This window comes from Dermochelys coriacea, chromosome 2 (assembly GCF_009764565.3).
Source record: "Dermochelys coriacea isolate rDerCor1 chromosome 2, rDerCor1.pri.v4, whole genome shotgun sequence".
Taxonomy (NCBI): domain Eukaryota; kingdom Metazoa; phylum Chordata; order Testudines; family Dermochelyidae; genus Dermochelys; species Dermochelys coriacea.
This window is the reverse complement of record NC_050069.1, coordinates 270033906-270055367: the sequence shown is the minus strand read 5'-3', so window position 1 is coordinate 270055367 and position 21462 is coordinate 270033906. Positions and strand designations below refer to the sequence as shown.

The 21462-nt window shown below is 54.7% G+C and overlaps 2 protein-coding genes across 6 annotated transcripts in view; both read right to left on the bottom strand.

Moving 5' to 3' along the window:
- LOC119850707 (zinc finger protein 777-like) overlaps positions 1 to 1678 on the bottom strand; it is a 58502-nt gene extending 56824 nt beyond the window's left edge. Inside the window, exon 1 of the mRNA XM_038389130.2 lies at positions 1230 to 1678. Within this exon, the coding sequence (XP_038245058.1) occupies positions 1230 to 1253 (24 nt within the window). The 5' untranslated portion in view covers positions 1254 to 1678. The remainder of the gene's footprint in view (positions 1 to 1229) is intronic.
- An 11798-nt stretch (positions 1679 to 13476) lies between these two features.
- LOC119850706 (zinc finger protein 777-like) lies at positions 13477 to 20164 on the bottom strand. 5 transcript variants are annotated; one of them, XM_043507061.1, is made up of 7 exons: positions 20024 to 20164; positions 19951 to 19993; positions 18484 to 18873; positions 17443 to 17569; positions 16354 to 16467; positions 15221 to 15331; positions 13477 to 14714 (listed from the first exon to the last, which is right to left on the bottom strand). In XM_043507061.1, exons 2-7 carry the CDS (start codon positions 19972 to 19974, stop codon positions 13762 to 13764), a joined length of 1719 nt encoding a protein of 572 aa, XP_043362996.1. In that variant the 5' UTR covers positions 19975 to 19993; positions 20024 to 20164; the 3' UTR covers positions 13477 to 13761. The 5 variants fall into 5 exon arrangements, with proteins under 5 accessions (XP_043362996.1, XP_043362995.1, XP_038245057.2 ...); XM_043507060.1 differs by having other exon boundaries at positions 19951 to 20164; XM_038389129.2 differs by lacking the exons at positions 19951 to 19993; positions 20024 to 20164 and adding an exon at positions 19551 to 19833.
- Between the last annotated feature and the right edge of the window lie 1298 nt (positions 20165 to 21462).

Below are 21462 nucleotides of genomic sequence, written 5' to 3'. Positions count from 1 at the left end.
CTTTCCATAAGAGTCATGGTATGAACAAGTTTCAGAGTAGCAGCCGTGTTAGTCTGTATTCGCAAAAAGAAAAGGAGGACTTGTGGCACTTTAGAGACTAACAAATTTATTAGAGCATAAGCTTTTGTGAGCTGTAGCTCACGAAAGCTTATGCTCTAATAAATTTGTTAGTCTCTAAGGTATGAACAAGAGAATTCTGGACTTTCCTCCATTGTAGATTTCACCCACAGAATTAGTTTAACACAGTCATTTTTGATATCCTGTCCTCGACTTCGTGTACATGTTTTGCACACACTGGTAAAGAAGGCACATTCCACCTAGAGGTCTCTCTGTTTAGAGATCCCAGTAGATATGTCTACTTTTTATGAAAAGCTTTTGAACTCTGGGGGATTAAAGTAGCTATACAAAGAATAATAAAATCCAATTAATTAAATTAGAGAAACAAAGCCGCCATTACTAACAAAACAGAGCCCCTAAGATCTGTTATGATGTGAAAAAAGTCACAGAAATGGGGTTGTGGAGTTATGCTTCATGTCAACAGACGACTTTAGGATTTCAACCCTCCAGTCCAGACTATGAGAGAAACAAAAGAAAAAGCTCAACACCTGAAGTGTTGTGCAATAAAAGAGAATGTATTATTAACCATCATCAAGAAGCATCAACATTTTCCCCTTAGAGAGAGGGACTCTCCAACAGTCACAAGGTCCCATGAAGCTCATTTCTGCCACCTCTGGAAGGCGGCTGCGATGCTACCGTGTGTGCGCGCAACACAATACCCTGAGTTATGGTTCAACAACAAATGGGTACGAACTGCTCTCCTCCAGCTCCGCAGCAGGAGCCCGATCCTGCTACCCTAGCCAGGCGGGAGCGCTGGCCGCTGCCAGGGCGGGCCCGGCAGGGGGGTCGGTCGCCCGCAGCTGGGCGAGCAGCAAAGCCCCGCTCCCTGCTCCCCGGACCAGCCGCAAATGGCCCCGCAGGAGCGGAGCTGCCCCCGGTGTCTGGGAAACACCAGCTAGATCGTTGTTGCTCCCGCCTCCCGCCCGCGGGTTCAGGACCCTCCTCCCGCTTCAGCTTCCAGCCTGGGCCGTGCCCTGCCCAGGAGCGAGCGGGCTCCCCGCGGGGCCGGCTCCCGGGGTCCAGGCCAGGGAGAAGCTCCCAAGGGCCCCCCGTCCAGGCTCCCCCGCCAGGCGATTTCCTGCCCCGCTCGGGGCCCCCCGCCAGGCCCTTACCTGGGCAGCGGCCCGCTCGGCCATGGCCCTTTGTTCCCGGCCCAGGCGCAGCCGGAGCTCGGCCGGGCGGGGGGATCTGGAGCTCGCCCCTCACCGCGGCCCAGGGGCGGACATGAGCGTTTCCCCGCCCGCCCGCCCGGGGCAGCGCTCCGGGCCCGAGGGGCTCCGCCGCCGGCTGGCCGGGCTGGGGGCGGGCAGGGCCGGGCGAGGCTGCTCCGCAGGGACCCGGGGAAGTCACGACGAGACTCGCCCGCCGCCCCGCTCAGGGGACGAGCCGCGCGGCTGGATCCCAACGGGGCCAGGCCCGGCCCGGCCGAGCCCGAGCTCCGCTCCCGCTGCGGGCTGGGCAGAGTCCCGGCGCCTCCTCGCCACGGGCCGGCCCCGCTGCCGGGCGGAGCAGAGCGAGCGCAGCCGGGAGCCGCGGCCTCGCTGGCAGGGTCCGCGAGCTGCGTGCGGGGAGGAGCGGGCCGGGCGGCGGGGCCGGCAGCGGCCCCTGGCGGCGGGTGGGGCGCACGGCCCCGGCCTGGCGGGGAACCGCCGCCCCGCGTCTGCCCAGCGCAGAGCGGGCGGGGTCACTGCGAGCCCCGGCTGCCGGAGTCAGGGGATCGCGGGCGGAGCTCAGCCTCCGCTAACAACGCGCGGCTTCGGCCAAGGGGCTGGGTCAGGCGCTGTCCCCCGCCGGGCGCCTACTCGCGGCGCCGCCACCGCCTGCCTCGGGGAGTCGGGAGCCCGGGGGACCTCGGGGCTCACTCCGGGACTAGTGTGACACCCCCTCGCCCCAGACCCCCTACGGGCGGAGCAGCGATCGCTGCCCCGGGGCAGGTGGGCTTGCAGCGGGTCGGTCGGGGGCACCATCCAAGCCGCCAGTAACACCCCGCCCCGCCGCTGGGCTCCCCAGTCCAGGTCCCTTCGCACCCCCGGGCTCTGCAACGTGCGGGGACCCACGGACCTGGCGGAGGCAGCGCAGGCCCGAGGCGGTGAGGAGGGGCCGATGGCGGCGCGCCCCGCTCTCTGCGGCCGCCATCGGCCTGACTCCGGTGGGCGCAGGGGGCTCGGGGCTTCAGAGACCAGGTGCTGCCCCGCGAGCAGCTCGGCAAACCCCTGTCGGGGCAAAGTCGGCAGCGGGGGTCCCCCTACTGCCCCTCGCGCAGGGGAGAGGTCCTGGGGCTCACCCGTGCGTCTCCTCCGGGGCAGACGGGGGGCAGTGAGGGCATCGTCTGTGGCCCCCCCGGCACACAGCGGGAGGGGCATCCCCACCCCCTTCGGCAGAGGGAGGGGGAGGCAGTTGGGGGGGTCGCCCACGCTCCCCTCGGGCGGGGGGAAGGCAATGACGGGGGGGCCTGCATCCCCCTCCATCGTGGCAGCGGGGAAGGCAGGCTGGGGCGGGGGGGTCACCTGCCTTCTCCTCCAGCATAGGCGGGGGGGAACCGCCCTGCCCTTCCCAGGCCGGGAGAGTCTCTGGGGGTGGCGCCTGCTCCCCTCGGGCAGGGGGAAGAGACCGTGGGGGATGGGGGTGGCGCGTGCTCCCCTCGGGCAGGGGACGGGCAGTGGGGGGATGGGGGTGGCGCCTGCTCCCCTCGGGCCGGGGGAAGAGAGCGTGGGGGATGGGGTGGCGCGTGCTCCCCTCGGGCAGGGGACGGGCAATGGGGGGATGGGGGTGGCGCGTGCTCCCCTCGGGCAGGGGACGGGCAGTGGGGGATGGGGTGGCGCGTGCTCCCCTCGGGCAGGGGACGGGCAGTGGTGGGCGGGTGGCGCGTGCTCCCCTCGGGCCGGGGGAAGAGAGCGTGGGGGATGGGGTGGCGCGTGCTCCCCTCGGGCAGGGGACGGGCAGTGGGGGGATGGGGGTGGCGCGTGCTCCCCTCGGGCCGGGGGAAGAGAGCGTGGGGGATGGGGGTGGCGCGTGCTCCCCTCGGGCAGGGGACGGGCAGTGGTGGGCGGGTGGCGCGTGCTCCCCTCGGGCAGGGGGAAGAGACCGTGGGGAATGGGGTGGCGCGTGCTCCCCTCGGGCAGGGGGAAGAGACCGTGGGGGATGGGGGTGGCGCGTGCTCCCCTCGGGCCGGGGAAGAGAGCGTGGGGGATGGGGGTGGCGCGTGCTCCCCTCGGGCAGGGGACGGGCAGTGGGGGGATGGGGGTGGCGCCTGCTCCCCTCGGGCCGGGGGAAGAGAGCGTGGGGGATGGGGTGGCGCGTGCTCCCCTCGGGCAGGGGACGGGCAGTGGGGGATGGGGTGGCGCGTGCTCCCCTCGGGCAGGGGACGGGCAGTGGTGGGCGGGTGGCGCGTGCTCCCCTCGGGCCGGGGGAAGAGAGCGTGGGGGATGGGGTGGCGCGTGCTCCCCTCGGGCAGGGGACGGGCAGTGGGGGGATGGGGGTGGCGCGTGCTCCCCTCGGGCCGGGGGAAGAGAGCGTGGGGGATGGGGGTGGCGCGTGCTCCCCTCGGGCAGGGGACGGGCAGTGGGGGATGGGGGTGGCGCGTGCTCCCCTCGGGCAGGGGACGGGCAGTGGTGGGCGGGTGGCGCGTGCTCCCCTCGGGCAGAGGGAAGAGAGCGTGGGGGATGGGGGTGGCGCGTGCTCCCCTCGGGCCGGGGGAAGAGAGCGTGGGGGATGGGGGTGGCGCGTGCTCCCCTCGGGCGGGGGGGAATGGGCCCGCCCCTGCATTCCCCTGATGCGGGGGCGGGGTCTCGCGCGCCCCTCCGGCCCAGCTGGCTCCCTCTCCTCCCCCACTCCGATTGGCTTAGGCAGCCCTCCATCCCCCAGGGTTCACCCAATCACAAGGCTCCAACGCCCTTGGCCAGGTGAGCACCCTGCAGCCTTCCCCCACCCCCCCATCTGCCCGGCAACAAGCCTGGCTCCTTTCTTCCTCGCGCCCCTTAACCCGGGTGAGGCTGGTAACCCTGAGGGCTGCGGCGGACCAGGGGGCCCAGGGGCGCACCCCTGCAGTAGGATCCGCTGCCCCAGTCCTCACTTCTGGTTCACACTGCAGCCAGCCGAGCCGGGCGGCCTTGGAAGCCCCTTGCCCCCGGGCCGGCGGGCTGCGTAGAGCGGCCCTAACCCAGTCACCCTTGACTCATTCGCGTGGCTGAGATCGAGGATGCCCAGCCCTGTGGAAGGGCTGTGGAGCTTGAAAGAACGTCAGAAGGGCCCTATTGGGTCACACCAAAGGTCCATCCGGCCCCGGATCCTGTCTTCTGACAGGGGCTTGTTTCTTTTCCCACCCGAGAAAAGATATGACCTCACCCACCTTCGAGTAGTAGTTCGGGCAGCACCCCGGGAGCCCCAAGAGAGACTGGGAACTGGGCGCGGTACAGTCACAGCGTGAGAGAGGGTCTCTGCCCCCAGGGCTTCACAATCCAAGAGAGGGAGAGGAAGAGGCACAGAAAGCGGCCCAGGAGCACCCAGCAGCTCAGAAATACACCCCTCACTTAACTGCCCTACCCCCTAGTCCTCTCCTTTTAAGCAATTCCCAGTGTTGCTCAGTGACACTAGGTTTTTTCTATAGTGCCTCTCACTGCATTATGGGAGTGCCAGATGGGCAGTTTAGATCTGCAGAGCACTGCCCCCTGCCCAGCCAAGCTAGGACTCTGCGTACCACCCAGAATGACTGGCTCGGGGCAGCTACACCGTACGTCAGAATCCATAAGCCTTTAATCTATAACTTCACTTGGAGTCCCACAGCCATGACAAGCTCCCCCTAGAGCTGACCGACAGTCAGTCTCATTGCCCATTTAGAAGCTCTGCAGCCACAGTCCTCATGCCAGGTTCCCACCACAGTTGTTTCTAGCACTAGGTGGGGTCCTGAACCCAAAGTGGCACGCATCTCAGTGACAAGCCTTAGACACCAGTGGGATAGAACAACACATCTGGATCAGCAGCCTGAGTCCTCCCTTCCCCTTTTCTGGGGCAGGGCCTGCAGTTCCAGGATGGATCTAGGATATCAGCAATATCCTCATCCCCAACGCATGAACTCTGCTGGAATTCTGCTCGCCACAGTCTCCAGTCCTGGCCACCAATTCAGCAAGATTTCAATCAATCAAATTAGAATTTCTGACGGAATGAACCCCATCTCTCCTCCATGTTGAGATGAATATAGGAAATGGCAGCAGTTCCCAGGGCGTTCCAGGATGCTCATTACAAAATCCAAGAATAGCCTTCCGGCCACACACAGCGTGGCAGGTGTCATAGGATTTACCTCTAGAGTGTCCCCTTTGGGAAGTGGGTAGGGGCACCTCCCTTTGTTCCCAGTGCCTTCCTTTGGGTGCTGCAGTTGTTACAGAGTTGATCGGAAGAGGAGCTGTGTGTTTCCAGATACAAGTATCAGGAGAGTAGTTCTGCCATCCCCGCCGCAGTAGTTCAACAAAAAGGGCAAAGTAGAACAGTCCTGCAACCCCAATGCAGTGTGGATCATAGAAGATTAGGCTTGGAAGAGACCTCAGGAGGTCATCTCGTCCAATCCCCTGCTCAAAGCAGGACCAACACCAATTAAATCATCCCAGCCAGGGCTTTGTCAAGCTGGGCTTTAAAAACCTCTATGGATGGAGATTCCACCACCTCCCTAGGTAACCCATTCCAGTGCTTCACTACCCTCTTAGTGAAATAGTGTTTCCTAATATCCAACCTAGACCTCCCCCACTGCAACTTGAGACCATTGCTTCTTGTTCTGTCATCTGCCACCACTGAGAACAGCCGAGCTCCATCCTCTTTGGAACCCCCTTCTAGGTAGTTGAAGGCTGCTATCACATCCCCCCAACTCTTCTGCAGGCTAAATAAGCCCAATTCCCTCAGCCTCTCCTCGTAAGACATGTGCCCCAGCCCCCTAATAATTTTTGTTGCCCTTCACTGGACTCTCTCCAAGTTGTCCACATCCCTTCTGTAGTGGGGGGACCAAAACTGGATGCAATATTCCAGGTTGGCCTCATCAGTGCCAGATAGAGGGGAATAATCACTTCCCTCGATCTGCTGGCAATGCTCCTACTAATGCAGCCCAATATGCCATTGGCCCTCTTGGCAACAAGGGCACACTGCTGACTCAAATCCAGCTTTTCGTTCACTGTAATCCCCAAGTCCTTTTCTACAGAACTGCTGCTTAGCCCGTCGGTCCTCAGCCTGTAACAGTGCATGGGATTCTTCCGTCATAAGTGCAGGACTCGGCCCTTGTCCTTGTTGAACCTCATCAGATTTCTTTTGACCCAATCCTCTAATTTGTCTTGCAAGGCAAAGAAGTCAGAGTCTCTGAGTCAAAGCTGGGTTTCTTTAACCCCTGGTCAGTCTGAGAGGCCCAGGCTGAGCGTCCTCGGCTCTAAGAAACTAGAACAATTTAAGGTTCCTCTGCTTATCCAGAAGACTTGGGCAGCAGAGGATCTTCAGCAGCCTTCCTAGTCAGCCGGTTCTGTGGATTCAGGGAGCTCCGGGCCCTGGCTCTCCTTCCCTCTGAGTGCCAACCTTACAGGGCTTGGTGCCTCTCTTTTAGAGAGCAGGTTTCACAGATGTGCCAGTGTGGGAGCTGATTGTGCCTACAGGTGCTTATTAACCCCTTCCTGGCTGAGGGGGGCATTTGCTCCACCACATCAAGTGCTTCCCACACCAACCCCTCCTTCCATTCTGGGGAGTTGTGCTAAACATGTATGGGATAGGTACCACAGTGCAGTAGTAAGAAATGGCTGGGGGCAGCACCCAATGGCACAGCTAACACTGGTGAATGATATGGACACACTCAACTGTTGCATTGATTCTGGCAACACTTAGCGTCACCATTTCAGCTTGAAGCGATGCCCATCTCTCCAAAGTGTGGACCTAAAGTGGTGCAGACTGTTGCACTGATTCCATCAGAGACAAGCTAGCTTTGTTGGCACAGATGTTACACTCAGCAGGCATGAATTTAGACACAAGGCTTTGCACAGACATAGCAGGCTTAAACCACAGCAACCCGTAGGAGGTAGCCCTGGAGGAAAGGAAAATCCTCTAGAGCAGGTTTCAGAGTAGCAGCCGTGTTAGTCTGTATTTGCAAAAAGAAAAGGAGTACCCGTGGCACCTTAGAGACTAACAAATTTATTAGAGCATAAGCTTTCGTGAGCTACAGCTCACTTCATCGGATGCAGTTGGTGGAAAAAACAGAGGAGAGATTTATATACACACACACACACACACACACACACACACACACACACACACACAGAACATGAAACAATGGGTTTATCATACACACTGTAAGGAGAGTGATCACTTAAGATAAGCCATCACCAGCAGCAGGGGGGGGGGAAAAGAGGAAAACCTTTCATGGTGACAAGCAAGGTAGGCTAATTCCAGCAGTTAACAAGAATATCAGAGGAACAGTGGGGGGTGGGGTGGGAGGGAGAAATACCATGGGGAAATAGTTTTACCTTGTGTAATGACTCATCCATTCCCAGTCTCCACTCAAGCCCAAGTTAATTGTATCCAGTTTGCAAATTAATTCCAATTCAGCAGTCTCTCGTTGGAGTCTGCTTCCGAAGCTTTTTTGTTGAAGTATAGCCACTCCTAGGTCCGTGATCGAGCGACCAGAGAGACCGAAGTGTTCCCCAACTGGTTTTTGAATGTTATAATTCTTGACGTCTGATTTGTGCCCATTCACTCTTTCACATAGAGACCGTCCAGCCCGGCCAATGCACATGGCAGAGGGGCATCGCTGGCACATGATGGCATATATCACATTGGTAGATGTGCAGGTGAACGAGCCTCTGATAGTGTGGCTGATGTGACTCCCTCCTCAGGCCCTTCGTTACCAGCACTCCCAGCTATCTTCGAGACACCACTGACTTCCTGAGGAAACTACAGTCCATTGGTGATCTTCCTAAAAACACCATCCTAGCCACTATGGATGTAGAAGCCTCTACACCAACATTCCACACAAAGATGGACTACAAGCCGTCAGGAACAGTATCCCCGATACTGTCACGGCTAACCTGGTGGCTGAACTTTGTGACTTTGTCCTGACCCATAACTATTTCACATTTGGTGACAATGTATACCTTCAAATCAGCGGCACTGCGATGGGTGCCCGCGTGGCCCCACAGTGTGCCAACATTTTTGTGGCTGGCTTGGAGCGGCGCTTCCTCAGCTCTCGTCCCCTGGTGCCCCTGCTCTGCTTGCGCTGCATTGGTGGCGTCTTCATCGTCTGGACCCATGGAGGGGAAGCTCTTGAGGAGTTCCACCATGGTTTCGGCAGTTTCCATCCCGCCATCGGCCTCAGCCTGGACCGGTCCACGCGGGGGGTCCACTTCCTGGACACTGCGGTGCTGGTGGGCGATGGTCGCATAGCCACCGCCCTATGTCGGAGGCCTACTGACCGCTGTTCCTGCCTGCATGCCTCTGGCTTTCATCCAGATCATACCACTCGATCCATTGTCTACAGCCAGGCGCTACGATGTGGCCGCGTTTGCTCCGGCCCCTCGGACGGAGACAAGCACCTACAAGATCTCTATCATGCATTCCTGCAGCTACGGTGCCCACCTGCTGAGGTGGAGAAACAGATTGGCGGGGCCGGGGGAGTGCCCGGAGGTCGCCTACTGCAGGACAGGCCCAGGAAAGAAAACAACAGAACACCACTAGCCATCACCTTCAGCCCCCAACTGAGGCCTCTCCGGCGCATCATCGGGGATCTACGGCCTGTCCTGGGGGGCGGCCCATCACTCTCACAGATCTTGGGAGACAGGCCGGTCCTTGCTTGCAGACGGCCCCCCAATCTGAAGCAAATACTCACCAGCAACCACACACCACACAACAGAACCACTAACCCAGGAACCTATCCTTGCAGCAAAGCCCGTTGCCAACTCTGCCCACATATCTATTCAGGGGATACCATCGTAGGGCCTAATCACATCAGCCACACTATCAGAGGCTCATTCACCTGCGCATCTACCAATGTGATATATGCCATCATGTGCCAGCAATGCCCCTCTGCCATGTGCATTGGCCGGGCTGGACGGTCTCTACGTGAAAGAGTGAATGGGCACAAATCAGACGTCAAGAATTATAACATTCAAAAACCTGTTGGGGAACACTTCGGTCTCTCTGGTCGCTCGATCACAGACCTAGGAGTGGCTATACTTCAACAAAAAAGCTTCAAAAACAGACTCCAACGAGAGACTGCTGAATTGGAATTAATTTGCAAACTGGATACAATTAACTTGGGCTTGGGTGGAGACTGGGAATGGATGAGTCATTACACAAAGTAAAACTATTTCCCCATGGTATTTCTCCCTCCCACCCCACCCCCCACTGTTCCTCAGATATTCTTGTTAACTGCTGGAATTAGCCTACCTGCTTGTCACCATGAAAGGTTTTCCTCCTTTCCCCCCCCTGCTGCTGGTGATGGCTTATCTTAAGTGATCACTCTCCTTACAGTGTGTATGATAAACCCATTCTTTCATGTTCTCTGTGTGTGTGTGTGTGTGTGTGTGTGTGTGTGTGTGTGTGTGTGTGTGTGTAAATCTCTCCTGTGTGTGTGTGTGTGTGTGTGTGTGTGTAAATCTCTCCTGTGTGTGTGTGTGTGTGTGTGTGTGTGTGTGTAAATCTCTCCTCTGTTTTTTCCACCAAATGCATCCGATGAAGTGAGCTGTAGCTCACGAAAGCTTATGCTCTAATAAATTTGTTAGTCTCTAAGGTGCCACGGGTACTCCTTTCCTCTAGAGCAGTTTTCAGAGTAGCAGCCGTTTTAGTCTGTATTCGCAAAAAGAAAAGGAGTACCCGTGGCACCTTAGAGACTAACAAATTTATTAGAGCATAAGCTTTCGTGAGCTACAGCCTTTCCAAACTACTGTACCCCTTTCAGGAGTCTGATTTGTCTTGTGTACCCCAGGTTTTACCTCATTTAAAAACTACTTGCTTACAAAATCAGATATAAAAATGTCACAGCATTTATAAAATAAATAAATTGGAATATTATACTTACATTTCAGTGTATAGTATACAGAGCAGTATAAACAAGTCATTGTCTGTATGAAATTTTAGTTTGTACTGACTTCACTAGTGTTTTTTATGTAGCCTATTGTAAAACTAGGCAAATCTCTAAATGAGTTGACATACCCCCTGGAAGACCTCTGCGTACCCCCAGGGGTATGCAGACCCCTGGTTGAGAACCACTGCTCTAGAGGGATCCAAGCTGGATTATTACAGCCCGTGGTATGAGAACATACAGGTCTCTCTCACTCCATGGGTGAAACTGGGAATGTCTATGCTGCAATTAGACACCCACTACTGGCTCGTGCCAGCTGACTCGGCTAAGGGGCTGTTTAATTGCTGTGTGTAGAGATTCACCTCTCAGGGTCGCAGAGGTCAGGCTCCAGCCCAAGCTTGAATGTCTACACCGCAATTAGCCTAAGCCAGCTGCCACGGGCATCTAACTACAGTGTAGACATACTCTCAGTGGCTTCAACCTGGAATAAAACGAGGAAGCTGAATATCCGAACCTCCTTGAGTCAATTGATGCCTGGGAAACACCTGCTAAATACCAACTTTGGTGCAGCCCTGCCTCGCCAGGGTATTTCCTAAATCTACTCACAGGTTGCAGACCCATGTGATGGATCAGAAAAATTATTTCCACACCCTCTCTCTGGGGTGCAGGAAGCTCAGCCCGCTTCCCTCAAAAAGTGGCTGCTAAGACATGGATACCCCCACTCTGTTCTGCTGGGGGCCTTTCTTCATTCATGGCCACAACAGAACACGGCTTGTCTTCTGAAATCTCCTTTGGAGGTCTAGTGGTCAACTAAGACTTAACATGGCCAAAACAGAGCTCCTGATCTTTCCCCCAAAGCTTTCCTCTCGCCCCTTGTAACATTTTTGACTCATCTCTCTCCTTTAAATCAGACGTCCAGGCCATGTCTGTATCTTGCCACTTCTTACTGCACCACATCTCTAGTATCTGACCTTTCATCTCTGCCCATGTAGCCAGAATTCTTGTCCAAGTCTTGATCATCTCACATCTTGACTCTCCCTTCCTCTCTGGCCTCAATGTCAGCAATCTCGCAGCCCTCACACACATTCAAAACAGTGTTGCTAAAGTCCTTTCCTAGCTCATCATTGTCATCCTCTCTTTCCCTCCACTGGCCCCTCCTCTTCAGTCGCATCGAACAAAAAGTCCTCCACAATGTAGTGCTATCCTATTGGACCTCTTACCTCAGCACAACGTTGACTCTGCCTTTGCTCCACCAATGATGCTGGCTTCCACTGCTGATTCTCCACTTCTCCCACAACACCACTTACATGTGGGGAAAGCTCCCAGTCAAAATCCATAAAACCACTACACCTTGTCCTTCAATTCTCTCCTCAAAACTCGAGTCTTCCAAAATGCACATGAGAAACTGCAACCTGATAATGGCTGGGCAGGTGGAGAGCATCCGGCTAAGAATTTGGTTAGTCTCCCCCACTCATTTGTCTCATCTACCTGATGCATCTTGTCTTGCAGACTGTAGGCTCTTTGGGGCAGGGACTGTCCTGTATTACGCCTGTACAGTGAACAGCACAATGGGGCCCTTACCTGGTTGGGGCCTGGAAGTGCTACCACAATATCAATGTTATAATTTAACAATAAAGGAGCCTGAGGCCAGGACGCTGCTCAAGGAAACCAGTTTCTGGCTCTACATCTGTGTGAAAAACATGGCGTAGGTGAGTCTCAAAGAACTCTACATGCACAACAAGCTGTTCTCAGCCCCACTGTTCCCTCCCAGCTTGTGTAGGCTGGGCCCACACCCTCTGGACTAGATTTTGAACCCCTTTCTCTCACTGGTGAGCACTTATCCTACACTCAGTCCCCTGGAAATCAATGGGGCCAGTAACTGCTCCACTATGGGGGTATGGAATTCACAATCAGGCAGATATGGAGGGTACTAGCCCTCTAGGATCTTAATCATCTGACAATTTTTTCAATAAGCTTTTTTTTGTCATTATCTCAAACACATCAGGTAAGAATTCTTTCTGAATCACTCCCCATGCATCGTGGTATTTCAGACCGGATGGATATGTGCAATGAAACGTACTGCTGCTGTATGACAGGCTGAGCTGCATTGGCAGACGGTCAGTTTCTGACGGTATCTTTGTTTTGCTGTTGATTGTACATTTTATTATTGTGCATTTTGAAAAGAGGATTTGAGAGAACGTACATGTGAACGACTCTCAGAGCAAAAACTCTGCTCACATGGATACGAACAGAGCAGTGGTTCTCAACCTGTTTATCATTGTGGGCCGTATATGCGGCCCACAATGTGTTACGTGGGCCACAGGTTGAGAACCACAGCACACGTGCCCGCCCCCCCCCAGTTTCCCCCCAGAGACCCCTAAGCCCAGCATTTCCCACTCAGAGACCCCTCTACAGAGTGGGGCCAGGAGCAGAGCTTTGGGCAAGGGGCCAGGTGACAAGGACCCTGTACCCCACTGTGTGCGGTCGGGCAGCAGCCCTGATCCTGGACATGGCCACATGGGGCCAGGTGGCAGGCCAGCTGGGCGGCAGGCCTGACGCCAATCCCGCGGGGCCGGCCAGCAGCCCCAACGCCAACCTTGGACCCTATTGTGAGGAGCCGGCGGGCAGCAGTGGACCCTTGCTGTGTAGAGCCAGCCAGCAGCCCTGGACCCCCAACACCGTGGGGCTAGATAGCAGCCCCAATCCTGGATCCCAGACTTTTTGGGGCCAGGTGGCAGTCCTGGACCCCAGACTTCTACTGTGTGGGGCCAGGCCCTGGACCCCCACCTTTAGCACACAGCTGGACTGCAGCTGTGTGTTAATTGGGCCACATGTGGGCCATGGATTTAGAACTACTGGAACAGAGGAACGTAAATATTAACCAGCTATTTCCCTTGGGGGATGGGCCCAGGTGGAAGAGTCCCCGTTCCACCCCCTTCTGGGAAGTCAATGGGACTGAGTCACTCAGGTACTGCTGAAAATGTCCCCCAAGCAATCTATTACTTCAATGGGCTCATGGACAGTTATCCAGATTTCATGATGCTCACAGGTTAATAGCAGCCCTGTGATGTCTCAAACACGGAATCCATCATTTGAATGGTGCCCGAGACACAGCCCCAAGGGAAAGATGTCCACTCCTGTCAAGAACACTGAACATAAGCTAGTGACAGTGACTAAACATTGTAAAAGAAAGTGAATGTGTTCCGTTAACTGACAGAGATGACTTCCCCTTTCCAATGGGCACCTTACCAGCATACCACCAGCTGGGAATCCTGATTGACAGGTCAAACACCTATGAACATTGAAAAGTAGCTCTCGTTGGCTTAAGGAAGATGCAACTACCTTTAGTGTGATGAATTAGCAAGAGAGAAACACAGGAAAAGAATGACAAGCTTCCCATGGAGCACTGAGGCTGCCTAGCTGTTTTTTTGCCATAGTGGGAATGGACTCAACTGTTAACAAAGCAGCAGCCTAGACCTCTCCACGGATCATCCTGCTGACATTTAGTTCCCTGTTCAACACCAAGAGCCTTGGTCTCCCTCCTTTGCTCAGATGCCATCATGATTGTCCCCAGCCAGAGCTCCCTGGTAGCATTTAACACACAACATCTACGGGGGGAATTCCTTGTGCATTAAGTGCAGTGACACAGGCTCTCCCCTGTGCGTTTTGCCTGGCAGGTTGTGCAAGCGTTTCTGTGCTGCCAGCGTCCCCCAGAGTTTTTCCCCCGTGTGGATGCGTTGGTGTCCCACCAGGTGCTGCTTCCGGGTGAAGCTCTTCCGGCACTCGGTGCACTGGTAGGGCCGCTCTCCCGTGTGCAGGCGCTGGTGGGTCAGGAGGTGCTCCTTCCGCATAAACGTTTTCCCACACTCTGTACAGCCATACGGTCTCTCCCCAGTGTGGATCATCTGGTGCCTAATGAAGTTTGAATGGTGGTTAAAGCCCCTCCCACATTCGTTGCAGATATACGAGCCCCTGCTCTTCCCCGCGTGACTCCTCTGGTGTATCATGAGGTTGATCTTCAGCCGGAAGCTCTTCTTGCACTCAGCACAGGTGTGCAGCCGGTCCCCCGTGTGGGAGAGCTGATGTTTGCTGAGGCTCGACATCTGAGGGAAGCTCCGCTCGCACTCAGGGCAGCTATAGAGTCTCTCCCCCGGCTGGATCTCTGGGCAGGATTTGGGACAGTGGTTTTGCTTGAAGCTCTCCCTGCGCTCAGGAGGCGTGTGGGCTCTGCCATGGATCCTCTGGTGCAGTACACACTGCTGCTCATAGAGGAAGCTTTTCCCACATTCAGAACAGACGTACGGCGCCTCTCCTGGGAGGCTCTCCTCTTGGACAATGATCGTGGTGAAGTTACTGAAGTCTCTCTCGCCTGCAGCAGAGTCTTCCAGACTGTTCCCGTCAGGGTATTCCCCCTGGATGCTGACGTTGCCCTGATCGTCACAGATCGGTTCCTGCTCAGGGTACTGGAAAACAGTCTCTTCTGGTCGTCCAGGCAATGAGCTGTACAGCTCCAGGCTCACTGGGATTCCCTCCTCAGCTTTGACTACAACCTCGTTGTCTGCTGGACTCAGAGGAGAAACCAAGAGTTTAGTTTTCTGTTCTTTGTCCATCCACCACCCACCTCTCAGCACCCTGCCATCTTTCTGCTTCCAGGCACCATCTGCCTGGGAAAACTGTGTGACCAACATACTGCCCCACTCTAAAACCCCTACACAGGGAGACAGCAAGCGGGGACTTATAGTGCAATCACAGTACCTCAGCGCCAGCCAAGGAAAAGAGACGCCACGCTAAGAGACTTAGAGGAGAATGTCCCTTTGGCATAAAAAAGGAGAAGAACCAATTCTGTTCCAGCCCACCTTCCAAAGAGCCCAAAAAGAGATGGCTGAATGGAAATCAGTCAGGCCTGGTGGGTAGCTGTGACTGAGCCCTGCAAAAGTGATCTGAGAAATGCAGTTTGAGAGAGAGGACTCTCTGACAAGACGGGATGCTAACCGCTGACAAAGATCTCCCTTGACTGACAGATTCCTTTTGCACTCACTGTTTGAGTCATTCCAATCGCTCGCTCACCTGTGCTGAGCTCTGTAGAGATCTTTCTCCCTTCTGAGTCCCACTGATCCCTGAGGTACAGGTCTTCTTGTTTTACCCACGATACAGTATCATGAGTAAGGCTCAGTGATTCTGTTTGCAAGAGGAGAGAAATTACATTGTGATTAGCTAACATCCACCCATTCTCATGCTTCTATTAGCGAACATTTATACAGAGCACCCAGGTGCTATACAGAGAGAACAGAAAAACAACCTACTCTGAAAGGTGCCTATAGTCTGGGCTAGGTACAACACGATGCAGGGAGAGATGAGAGCAATCGAGAGGTTTGCACAAAATAAGGCAGTGAAGATGCAGCTTGTGTTGGTTCCTGATTTTTATGTCAATAGAGAAGTTTGGTGTGTTTAGTAGGGAACCAGGCTGGATTTCATGGCTCTTTGCACTTGCACCCGAACATTATGGCACTCAGGGTCACTAGTCCCTTTGGAAAAGCTTAGCCAGTGGGCACAGGGAGTATGAAAAGCAGCAGCTGAAGGCTCAGTCCTTACCTTCCTCTGTCTCTGCAGAAATATGGTTCCTACCTTAATCACACACCTAGTACAAACCCTCTGTGTTGCATTTCTTAATTCCTGGCCCTCTGCTCCAGAGAAGACACACAATCTTTCCTGGCTTCTTTTCCATCTCCGAACCCCTCCATGGCTCTCTCTATCCTGGCTGGCTGAAGTTAGAGCAAACTGCTTCCAAACCAGCCAACTCTGTGGCTTCACTCAGAGCTTTCTCTGTGCCATCCAGCGTACCCAATGAATAAAGAACCACCTCACACTCCACAGCTGGAGGGAGCGCCTGTTCTTGCAGTGCCCCTCCTTCTCGATCTGTTCATCCAACTCTGTGCAGCACTATTTTACCTACCTATCCTGCTTACAAAGCCTCCAATTCTATAATCTGAGAGTCCTCACACCAAGTATTTATCCTCAGAACACCTCTGTGAGGTAGGACAGATAGGGCATATAGACAACAAGGTCGCAAAGAAAGTCTGTCGCAGAGAAGGAATTGAACCTAAGTCTCCCAACTCCCAGGCTAGTGTTCTGACCACTGAGCCATCCTTCCTCTCCTACATCTGACAGCAAAGCACTTTATGACACTCCACATAACTCACCTGTGCTAGGCTCCATCGGGATCACTCTCTCCTCAGAGTCTTCCTGAGCCCCTCCACACGGCTCCTCCCCCTGTTCAATCCTGGACAGAAGGTCAGGTTTGGAGATGGCGTAGTCTGTTCATGTGAGAGGACAGGAAGGGATGGGAGGGTTAGTCATTGGCACTGAGTATTATTTACGGCAAGCAAGGGTGATTTTAAACCAGTCTGCCCTCCCGGTTCAGGCACAGGGAGGAGCCCTCCATTCCTGCAGGCAAGCAGCATGGCGAGAAGCCCAGACCCAAAGTTTCCTGTGTGCCCATTTCACACTGCAGCGCCCTCACACAAGCAGGGAGAGAGCTGGCTGCTAGGAGTGAGGGGCTGGTGGGTTGCTTCCTCCCGCCCCCAAATTCAGACATCCAAAGGCACAACAGAATAAAGCTATAAGATTTATAAGATTTCCTGTGTATCAGTTTCCTGACTATTGCATCCTTCCTTCTGCCGAGTTTTTAGCTCTTGAGGTTGGTGATACCAGAAACTGGGAGACATTTTAAAGGCTGGGAGCTAAGGGAGAGAGAGAGAAAGAACACCCAGCACAGCAAAGTAATGACAGCGAGCAACTGAGTCATCACTCACCACCCTGGGCAAGAGCACCAGCATCACGAGTCACAGCCCTCCATCTAGTCCAGCCCATGCAATAGCAGTAATGTCAGGGCACATTCACAATGCACAGAGCAGGCCTGGGATATTCAAACTGTATCGGCACCAGGGTGTGTAGGCTGAACATGTACAATGATATGGAACAGTTATTCAGGGCTGGAAAGCTGCAGATAGAGCAATCGCTGCAGATCTCTCGTTCTCTGCTGAATGGAAGGAACGAGTGAAGCACAAACTGAAGGCTACAAGCGCTGCTTCACTGGAATGATCATTGCTGGTGAAAGGTGCCTGTTGCACCTGTGGACTGAAGGCCTTTATCCCTCCAGAATGGATCCAGCACTAGCAACAGCACTGCAAGCTTGCTCTCCTCTCCCAGCCCTAGAAGGGCCATCTCTAGGATTTACTTCAGCGATCATGGACATTCTAACAGATGAGCGAAAGAAAACTGATCCTTACCCAGCGAGATCAATGATTCATAGTTGCCTTTCATCACATTCTTGTAAAGGTCTTTCTGCCAGTCATCCAATTTCCCCCACTCCTGCTTGGAGAAATAGACGGAAACATCATCGAATGTCACTGGCACCTGAAATCACAGGGGTAATATAGATAAAGAATTAAAAACAAAACACAATGTTAACATGACAATATCCACTTAACTTAGCGTTTGCCCTTTGTTTATAGGCCTTCCCTCAGTTTTCTATCCAGGTAACAATGCCAGTATCCAGTCAATCTAGATTAATGCTTGTAGTATGAATACAAGACACTAAATTAAATGCTTTATTTGTGTTCAGACAGTGCATAAGGGGCCCTGTCCTCCAAACCCTCAATCACACAGAAAGTCTTTACTCACGTGACTTCAGAGGGGCTACACACCCTGAGTTGGTGTGCTAAATCAGATGAGAAGCTTGCAAGTCAATCCAAAAAAAAAAAAAAAAAAGAGCAAATCTATGTGGCAAAATATGTCCTTTGTTAAGTTTCAGTGCTTATCACTTCTGTTCCTCTTGGCCCCCAGAATTCATGTTACCCTGCTCAGATATATAATATAGCCTCTTTACCTGAAATTTGTTTTTTACACATCAGCAGCTACACCATCAAGGCCTTCCTTGCCTCTTCACTGCTCAAGCACCTTGTTTTATTTTTCTCATTATAGACAAATTTAAATGAGCACTTCAGCACTTCTGCCATTTTAGACTCCTGATCATTTATCAATTTTTTTCTCCTCGGATAAGTTTGTAAAAGGCCTTCTTACTCCTCTTAGTTCCACAGAAATCAAACTGCCTAGAGAAGCAGGGATGGAGCAGAATCCAAATAACTTGGTAAGCAAGGATGGAAGCAGCCAGAGTGTGGAGGAGGAAAACCACACACTACAAATTATATTAAAATAAAAGAGCACATAAGGTACAAAAAAGGATCATTTCTCTTCAATTCCCCTTTCGATATCTGATCCAACTTCAAGACTTTATAGCTCCCCCTCAGCACCAGCTGGACTATCCTTACCTTGGGGACTTCTCCCTTAGTGCCTGGGGGAAGCCTCAGGATCCAGAAGTTCCTGTTCTTCAGCAGGTTCTCCATGTTCTCCAGCCTCCTCTGCATCAGCCCATACTCCTGGATCAGAGATCCCAGCATGGCTAGTTGATTACTAAACTCCATCATTCCTTTTTCTGTGTCACATATTTTCTTCTCAGCTGTCCCTGTTCTGCTCTCAAGACTCAGTAACTGCGAGGCATAGGAATCCACCTTCCTCTCCAAGGCTTGAATAGCAGCCACTACAGTCCACAGGGAGATCTCTGCAGTTTGCAGCTGGATTTCTCCCACAGCAGTTTGCTTGGGGACAACGTGGGGTTGCAGAGGAGCCAAGTGCAGGGACTCCATATCCCATTCCCGAGCCTGGGTGCAAGGACAGAAATTGAGAGAACTGAGGTCTCGATCCAACCTAGGAGAGTCTCCTCCAACCCTTGTCTCCATGAGATCATTGTACCAATTTAACTAAATCAGTTAAGAAACTGCAGCCCCCATGTGAAGGCACTTTGACTTCAATGTAAGAGTGCCCTATATCCATGTAGCTTAAATCAGTTCCTTACTGACAAAGGGCGGGGGTAGATTTCTTAGACCACAGTGTGAGCATCTGAGATTTCAATGTCCAGCCTGCTGGTTTGCCTGTTATTTTCTATTTTGAAACCAGAGAAATAATTGTTCATCTACCTAATCCCGGGCATGTTTTTTACAGCTGTTCGTTTTAATTTTATTAAATTTTTTTTGGACCCTGTCCTAAACCCGCTAAGACAGCATTCCCCCCCTCAACAGGGGGCGGTCACATGGAGCAGTAGCAGGCTGGAAAACACACGGATCTGCTCCAGGGGGTTCTCAGAAGTTTGCATAAGGTGGATCGCATCTCAACAGAGGACCGCGCTCCTGCGCATCCCGCTTCCTACCGGCCATCACACAAGAAGAGCCCTGGAGAAAAAGGCAGCTGCTGTTTACATGGCAAAGTAACCCCAAGAGAGCAGCGCTGTCACGTTCGCCTGTACTGCAAGGCGGCGAAGATCTGCAAAGTCGGTGCTTACATTTTGGCTCCTGCACTTGGGTGCCCCGGTTTTAAAACCCCCCAAACCAGGGCAGGCAGGGAAGACTCTGGACAGGTTGAGAAGGCGTTTGGGGCGAGGGGAGAGCGAGGCCCAGGTGACCAGCCGGCTGTTGGGTATTTCTAAGGGCACAAAGACCGGGGTGTTTGCCGCGCCAAGCAGCCTGGCCCCCTTCCTGCAAACCCCAGCCCGGCCCTGGCTCGCCTGCCCCGCTCGGCGCCCAGCGCTGCTCGCCCCTGCACCGGCCCCTTTGCGGGGCCCACATCCAGCCCCCCACGGGGCTCAGCCCCAGCCCGGCCGGCCAGCGCCGCGCTCCCGGGGCCCGGGCCGGGCGGGGAGCAGCCGCCGGGGCCCGCGGCTCCCCCGCCCGCCGGGCCCTTACCTGGGCAGCGGCCCGCTCGGCCATGGCCCCCCCGGGCGGGGCTTCTGCAGCGGGCCCGGCCCGGCCGAGCTCCGCTCCCGCTGCGGGCTGGGCAGAGTCCCGGCGCCGCCTCGCCACGGGCCGGCCCCGCTGCCGGGCGGAGCGGAGCGAGCGCAGCCGGGGCGCAGGGAGGGAGGCCGGGAGCCGCGGCCGGGCTGGCGGGGCCGGGAGCGGCGGGGCGGAGCGGCGCGGCAGCGGCCCCTGGCGGCGGGGATCGGGGCGCCGGGCGCTCTGCGGGGCGGGGCGCCCCTGGGCCGGCGCGCGGCCCCGGCGGACTCTAGGGCGAGCCTGGGCTCGGGCCGCGCTCGCAGCGGGGTCGGTGGGAGCGCTGGGACCAGCAGCGGTGGGGGCCAGGGGTCTGTCGCGCTGCTGCTTCCTTCCCCCGCTTATCGAGGTCTCCGTGCCCCCCCCAGTCATGCCCCTTGCGAGCCGCTCTGCCCGTGGATAACACCCGCCCGGGGGCGCAGGGAGATTTGACTGCGCATTTTCCATGGCCCCGGCTGGTCTGTGCCATACAGCAGGCAGCGGTGCTGGAGCCGGGAGAAGCCGCTGCGAAGCTTGTCTCCCTCGCCCACAGACGTTGGTCCAATAACTGATGTGACCTCACCCACTCAGGCGCTGGAACCATTTTTATAGTGCGGGTGCTGAGAGCCATTGAACCAAGCTGTGTAACCCGTCTGGGTAATGGATGTGCATGTGAACTTGGGCAAGTCATGTTTTCTGTGCAGGTCACCCCCACAGTGGGTCTATGCATTCGTCCCCTGCCCCCATCCCTCCTTTCTAAAGTGCGTTGGGATCAAGACACTAGAGACGCGCCCGCTACTGCCCCTCACATTTCACAGAAGGGAAACAAGCCCCAGAAGATTGGCATGACTTGCCGCATTTGCTGTGTGCTGCACTGGAACAAGACAGTCGTGTCTGAGCTAAAGAGGGAGCCTTTCAAATAGTGGGGCTCTGACCCTTGTAAATGCCATAAGGTCACATGGCCTCAGTGGATCCATCTGTAAAGCAGAGCTAGTACATCTTCCGGTTGGTCTGAGATTGACAGATGAAATTAGGCTTTATTAGGACATCTGCTCAAGGTGAAGCAGCCGCCAAAAAAGCCAACAGAATGTTAGGAACCATTAGGAAAGGAATATAGATAATAAGATGGAAAATATCATAATGCCTCTATATACAGCCATGTATATAGTGTAGTTCTGGTCACCTCATCTCAAAAAAGCTGTATTAGAATTGGAAAAGGTACAGAGAAGGGCAACAAACATGATTAGAGTTATGGAACAGCTTCCAGACAAGGAGAGATTAATAAGACTGGGACAGTACAGCTTGGAATAGAGATAACTAAAGGGGGGGGGATATGATAGAGATCTGTAAAATCATGAATGGCTGTGGAGAAAGTGAATAGAGAAGGGTTACTTACCCCTTCACATCACACAAGAACTAGGGGATGACCCGGTGTGCTTAGGGCAACCC